Source organism: Vespula pensylvanica, chromosome 9 (assembly GCF_014466175.1).
Source record: "Vespula pensylvanica isolate Volc-1 chromosome 9, ASM1446617v1, whole genome shotgun sequence".
NCBI lineage: Eukaryota > Metazoa > Arthropoda > Insecta > Hymenoptera > Vespidae > Vespula > Vespula pensylvanica.
This window is the reverse complement of record NC_057693.1, coordinates 7806619-7814118: the sequence shown is the minus strand read 5'-3', so window position 1 is coordinate 7814118 and position 7500 is coordinate 7806619. Positions and strand designations below refer to the sequence as shown.

At 33.7% G+C, this 7500-nt stretch overlaps 1 protein-coding gene across 8 annotated transcripts in view; it reads right to left on the bottom strand.

Moving 5' to 3' along the window:
* Positions 1-3700: 3700 nt before the first annotated feature.
* LOC122631545 (hormone receptor 4) overlaps positions 3701-7500 on the bottom strand; it is a 26864-nt gene continuing 23064 nt past the window's right edge. For 5 of the 8 annotated variants that reach the window (XM_043817376.1, XM_043817375.1, XM_043817377.1 and 2 more), the window contains 6 exons: positions 5762-5896; positions 5343-5606; positions 4968-5160; positions 4763-4771; positions 4511-4638; positions 3701-4221 (listed from right to left, as the gene is read on the bottom strand). In XM_043817376.1, coding sequence (XP_043673311.1) covers positions 4141-4221; positions 4511-4638; positions 4763-4771; positions 4968-5160; positions 5343-5606; positions 5762-5896 — 810 coding nt within the window. In that variant the 3' untranslated portion in view covers positions 3701-4140. The remainder of the gene's footprint in view (positions 4222-4510; positions 4639-4762; positions 4772-4967; positions 5161-5342; positions 5607-5761; positions 5897-7500) is intronic. The other 3 variants (XM_043817378.1, XM_043817379.1, XM_043817373.1) reach the window with 1 other exon arrangement.

The window sequence follows — 7500 nt, the reverse complement described above, 5'->3', positions numbered from 1 at the left end:
CATTGTTAGTTAAGTCTTATAATATGGACAAGTATCCTTAGGCTAGTAGGCCCAAGGTCCGTGTATAGTTGATTTTATTTTTGTTTCTTTTTTCCCTCTTTTTTTTCCTTTTCTTTTCGTTTCTTTCCTTTTTCTTTCCTTCTTTCGTTCTTTCTTTCCTTCTCTTTCTTTCTTTCTTCGAACCTATTTTAATCTGCGCGTGTGTGTATGCGTGTGTTGCGTGTTTTTCTAATTGTAAGTATATATACGCGTAACTCTTTTTCATCTTCTTCTTCTCGTGTCCGATAATGGCTTTATTTTTTTTTTCTCACGATCACGAGTCCGACGGACGTATTTTCGAACGTTTCGAAAAGAAATCGAATTAGAGGGAATGTTATTTTGTATAATGGACGAATCTCTAAACGAAAAAAGGCAGTCTTTAATTATTTTTATACAAAAAATTTCTTTTTCTTCTTATCGAAATCAAGATTATTATACACATACACGTATATATATATATACACATACGTACACACACATACATATATACATGTGTGTGTATGCGTGTGTGTATATATACATACATATATAATTATTTTATATATATTATTATACGATTATTGTACGATTATTATTTTGTGTGTGCGTGTGCGTGTATATGCATGTATATGTGTATGTATATGTATATATGTATGCATATATGCATGTATGTATATATATATATATATATATATATATATATATATATATATACATGTATATATACGAGAATTGACTGTTGTTGTTGTATTGTTTATATAAACCATATTGTTTGTTAGATAAAGATGACAAAAAATAATGATGCGCTTAAAAGATAGATTATTGGTGCAATCAATCATGTTTTCAATATCATGAAAAATTATCGAGTAAATGCAATCGTCCGTTATCACGTTATCATCTTAAAGAATTAATGCAATTTTTCGAATGTGAAAGAAAATCGTCGATCGTTCTCGTTGATCGCGAACACTGATAACAAAATTCTGCAAAAGAAGACGAGAAACTAAATAATCGCGTCGATTGAACCTGTGCGATGGAATAGAAAGTTAAATTATTGCTTTTTTTTCCGAAGTTTTTTTTTATTATTTTTTCTTTTTTTAATTTTTTACGTACGTATATTTATATACACGAGGATCGAGATAGATCTTTAAAAAGAATGATTTATATCAAGCGGACAATCTTTTTTAACCAATTTTTTTATTCTGTTGTGTATATGCATATGCATGCATAATTCTTTCCTTTCTTCTTTTTTTGTCTCTCTCTCTCTCACTCGTTTCTCTGATTTTTGAACCACACAACTAATTGAATCGATTACGAAATTTGTCGACCTTCGGTGTTTCACGGTTGAAATCGGTTATCACAAACGTCGCAGTGTTTAGAATCGTTTAGCAATTCAATTCGAATTAGCAATGTTTTAGGAGGTTCGAATATTGACGAAAAATTTTAGAAAAATTTGGAATAAAAAAAAAGAAAAAAAAGAAAGACATTAGAAAATTCATTGGAAACGTGACAACATGTCGAATATTTCTTTATAGCGCTCTTTCCTTTCGTTAAATTAATTTCCTTCTCGTTTCTTCTTTTCAATTTTATTTTCCTTCTCTAATTATCTATTTCTCCCTCTTTCTCTATTAGCACGTCGGTCAATATTATTTTTCGAATTCGCGAGGATCGTTCTATTTATACGTCGACTGTAGTCGCTCGTAATACTAGGAAAAAAATTATCGCAGTCAATCTTAGCGTGGAGTAATATAAAAAAATATGAAAGTCTCGTCGTCGAGTCTTTTCCGAACGTTTCGATATCTTTTCTCGAGACAAACTTTTAAAGATAAAATTCAAGAGAATTTCTTTTACTCCAAAGCGTTAGTCAATGAAAGTTTTCTTATCGTCGAGTCCGTACGGAAGATAGTACGAGATTGTAAAAAATTGTTTGCGGATATAAAAATAATAATAAAATAAAAAAATAGATAAGCGTTGTGTGTCTGTGTATGTATACATATATATTATATATATGGAGAGAAAATAATAGATATAAGATCTAATAATATATATATATTCATTTTATATGTATATATATATATATATGTATATATATATATGAAGTGGAGAAAAATCGAAACGTTCGATAAGATCGAAAACAACACGATAAAGAATGTTCGCTAATCGATGAGAGATGCGTCTTGTTATCCATTAAAATTTACCATAGTGTCAAAGATAAAACGTAAAATAATAAAATAATAAAAACAAGGTATATAATAATAGTAGTAGTAGTAATAGTAGTAGTAGAAGAAGAAGAAGAAGAAGAAGAAGAAGAAAAACGAAACGACGTTATTATAGTCTTCTCGTATTGCGCGCTTGGACTGTAAATACGGTGAGTGAGTGATTATAAAAAGCGACGATAATGACAATGACAATGACAGCGTCGTCGAGAATAATAATCAAATCGACGGCTAGAGATAATGATAATGTGATATTGCGAATATTTTTCTCTTAATATATGTATGTATATATATGTATAATTTATACATATATAAATATATATATAATATATATATATATTATAATATTATATATATTATATATATTATAAATTATATATATATACATATCCGTTTCCAGGAAAATATAGAAGAGAAACAAGTATTTAGCCGGTACGATGATGCGAAAAATATCCTCGAAGAGGATTGAAGTACCCTGTACGATTGGTGACATCGTGATAATCTCTCAAAAAAATACGTTCTCACTAATATTGCTACGTTTATTAGAATGATGAGATTCGATTGAATAATCGTCCGTATGAATTTGATGTACCTTAAATATGTTGTCAGAATTCATGTATTCAGTTCATTCGTGAAAGTAGATCTCATTCATGAAATGACCGAGCTCGATCACTGAAATCACCTAACGAGCAAAACGCGTAAACGATCATCATTATCATCATCAATTATCATTATCATCAATCATCATCATCATCATCATCATCATCATCATCATCATCATCATTATCATTATCGTCGCTGTACTGGATAGATTTCGCTTCTTTTTTCTTAGTTTTTGTTTGTTTGTTTGTTTTGTTTTGTTTTATTTCCTTCTTTCTTTGTTTTCTTTTTTTTCTTTTTAACATTCCTTTTTTTCCTTTTTAGTGTATCCCATTTATTTATATCTTTCTCGTCCGTCCCTTAAGGCTTGTCGTCAGGCTGTGGATTCGTTCGGTTCAGAGTGGTGGAGAGTGACAGTACATTTATGTAGGGTGGCCTACGGTGAGCGTACGGTAACGAGAGTCTTACTATCGATCGGATTATGCAATGTGAACACACAGTGACGTAGTTGCGCGGTACTGCGTACAGAAATATATTATTATAGTCTTTTAGTTTCGATAAAAAAGTTCAGTTCCCCTCCTCGATTGATTTCCTATCTCGAGGTGGCGCACTCCATCAATCTCTCACTCTTTCTCTCTATCTCTTTCTCTCCCTCTCAATTTCTCCAATCTTTCAATCTCTCTCTCTCTCTCTCTCTCTCTTTCTCTCTCTCTCTTTCTCTCCAGATTCTCTCTATTATTTTCTATCTTTCTTTCAAATTTCCAAGCGTTCCTCATTCGTTTCCTTCTTTCTTCCGTTTCCTCTTCTTTCCTTCTCTCTCTCTCTCTCTCTCTCTCTTTCTTTTTCTCCCTTCAAGTTTTTATCCATTTCTTTTATTCATCCCTTTTCCTTGGAACCTCTCTCTCTCTCTCTCTCTCTCTCTCTCTCTCTCTCTTTCTCTCTCTCTCTTTCTCTCCCTCACATTTTATCCTCTTTCGTTTTGTACAACGCAACGAACACACACATTTATATTATTATTTATATTATTTATATGTATATATATATATATACTTTTTATAATTATATCATACATACACAAACAAAGCATTTCCCCCTTCTATCTCTCTATGTCCGAGTCCATTTTTACGGGGTTTTTCGTTTCTTTGTTTGCTTTTTTCTCTCTCTCTTCCTCTCTCTTTCTCGTGTCTTGTGTCGGGTTCTTTTTGACCTCTTCTTTTTATGTATATATATATGTATAATATGTATATGTATGTATGTATAGTATGTATATAGGTAATTTAGCTTCGTTTATCGTCAGCTTTTTTATTTACTATCTTTGAATTGCTGAGTTCAATAGGAAAGGAACGTAGAACATTTTACTCTCGAGAAGTAGAGCTGCCGCTGATTGTACCTGAAATTAAGGAAGAAACACCATAGCAATATTTTAGAGATTGTAAAGTGGACATCGAAACAAGCAACAAGTCCATACGATTTATTCGTAATTCGTATTATTTTTTCTTTTTTTTTTTTGTTTAGATAACCACTTAATACGTAATCTTTCTTTGTGTGTGCAAAATGTAGACATGTATATTAGTCATTATTTCGTATTCACATTATGTCATAAAAGTGTGATCAAAGACAAATCAAACGATTCATGCTTCAACCTCTCCCATTCCCCTTGCATATCTCATTAAACTTACTTCCGGCAACCTGACGAGAAGATCGTGAAATCGACCTGGTTGCTGTGGCGCACTGTGTTCGACGAAACTTCGCAGACAGCTCATGTACCGTTCTTGTATCTGTTCTAACTCCAGTGTACCTCCTCGTGCTAAGGATAATAGAAAAGAATAGATAAAATGTTTTGTTCAGTTTAATTTCATAATGTTATCATTCGAATCATAATGAAAAGTATTCGATTACAGACAGATTAGGTTAATGTTTCTAATGCTTACATTTTGCATCTCCAATTTGCAGCATTATATAAAATAAAAAAAAAAAAAAAAGAAAAAAAAAACGAATAAACAGACAAACAAAAAACAGATCACCTTATGTATTATGTGTGATTACTAGTAATTAATTATTTCTATAATTTATCAAGTAGTTAATTATTTCTGTAATTAATCAAGAGATATTAACTTCTTTTACACATATATTTACCTTGCGAGAGCATGGTGATCACTTTTAGACAGACATATTCCTCCATCCGTAGCCTCACCCGCCTGAACATAAGCGTGACATAAGTTATTTTTTCCACCATGAGCCCTACGTCTTGCCGTAATTGGTCCATGGTTATCGGTCGGCCCATCATGCTAGTTAGGCACGTTTGCAGCGTATACATGTTGTTGGAAACCTGTTGGGAATAAATTATTATTACTTTTTTTTTCCAAAGCTTAATAGTAGTATGAAATCGTGTGTGATCTGACCAATTAGGTGACAAATTATATATATTTGTGAAAATTTTATTTGGTCAGCGAAAGACGTTCTGATGACGTAGTAACGATAATGAAAAAAAAAAAAAAAGGAAATAATTACTTCTTGCATAAAATCCGCGCCCGTCTCATCCGAGGCCACATTGGTGAACTTGTGCTGACCGTGCATCGCCTGATAAGCGGAGGTGGTCAGCACGAGGAGTTCGTGCCACTTATGAGTGAGCAGCCTCGTGTGAACTTCAACCGGCAGCTCAAGGTAAAACGGTAACCTTTTGGTCCACTGCACCAACTTGTACACTATGCTGTCTCCTATTTGACACAGCTTCTCACTTAAATCTGATTTATGGTCCAGCAGCTCGTCCAAGTTCTGCGGTATGGAAAATAAGATAAAATCGTTGTTAGAAAAGTACATAATATCGTTTTAATCCTTTACTTAGTCCATTATAACGTACATACTTTAGATAATATAATAATACCGAATTACGTCCGATTAAACACAATATTATATTCTTATTTTCTTACCCTTAACGTAGCAATATCTTGGAACTCGTCGCAATCTATGAGCGTTTGAATCATAGCGAGGGTCGCGTCCAAAGGAAATGCTCTATCCCTCGAACTACTAACGGCGTTATCTAGCCTCTGCCGTAGGTGTACCACCTAAAAAGAAAAAATACAAAGAAATCAAATTCGTCTCTATTGAATAAGAAAATCATTATCGAAAAAAAAAAAATATTTGAATAGGTCGTTTACGACGATTATTAAAATCATCACCAACGTCATTTCCAATTCTTGGTCGTTAAAGAAACACGATTCTCGTTCAAAGTCGATCGACCTTTCTCACTGACCTTTTCACGTTATTTCCTTTAAAATACTTCCTGATGGTCGGTATTCTTGGATCACGCGAAAGGGAGAAAGAAAGAGAGAGAGAGAAAGAGAGAAAGAAAGAAAAAGAGAGAGAGAGAGAGAGAGAGAAAAAGAGAATAAAACGTAAAAACGCGGCAGTGGTGTTACAAAATTATATTATAAGAAATAAGAAGGGATCATTGTACGTATAATTTCTATTTGTTATTTTATATTTACGTATAAAAAAAATTCTAAGTTATTCTCACTCGTAATAAGATTTTTCACGCACCCCATTGTGTATCGTGGGACCACGATGTCGCGTGGTTTGTTGACTGAAACTCCTCGAGGGTGGTGAGAAAGAGAAGGAGAAAGAGAAGGAGAAAGAGAAGGAGGAGAGGTAGATGGTAGTAGAGGCTATGATAGGGTGGGAGAACAACAAGGGAACACAGGAGAGGAGAAGGAGAAAAAGGCGGAAAGAGGCAGACGAAGGTGACTGGGAAGGAAAAGAGAGGAAGGGGGTGGGGAAGTGGTAAGAGGTCAGTGTCCCTTGCGCAGACTTTCACGAGTTACGAAACGGCCGGAGAACTGCCCGTCCTTGGCACCGGTTGTCGCTGATTTTCTATTGTCCCTAGCCGATCGTCATCGTGCTGTTTCACCTGGATGCTCCGGACTTTTTATAGATAGTCACTTTAATACGAATCTATTTCCATGATATCTATTTTACGAACGATGCCTCATGATAATTTCACGAATCATTAGATTGATCATAAAACGTTGTCTCTTAGAATCAAAAATTTATTAGAAGTTTAAACGTCTTTATATTTTCTTCGTGATTATGTCAAAAGAAATAAAAAAAGAAGAAGAAAAGAGAAAAGGAAAAAAAGGAGATAGTCTTTCTTTCGGATTTCTTTAATGTTTAACTTAATTGATTTCTCTTAGCATTATCGATTCATCATCTCTTCGTAAGAAAGATCTTTCATTGGTACTGGAGTAATATATTAGATATATAGAAAGGATAAAATGGAGACGCCGATGCCGATCAAGTCGGCTTTCGAGCGAGCTGCCGTTGCTGTCTCTGTTCGTTCTATCTATCGGCTTTCGTAATGTGGGAAACCTTGAGGCTTGCGCAAGATAAGTCGTAAGAAAGTGAAATTGCAGCGAAGAGTTCATTCATTTCAGGATCAACACGATGAAAGACGGGAACTAGATTTAACTTGCACGCGTGCGGGCGCGCGTGTACATTAGTTAGTATACCGAATATCATATTTATACTATCTGTTATACGTTTCTTTCATTATTTCTTTCATCTAACGCGTGCGTGAATAAATAATTAAATAGAAACATATATAATTCATTGCACTTTCTTTTTCTTTTTGTTTTTTATCGGCTGTACACACGTGTAAGAGATTCAAAAAAAA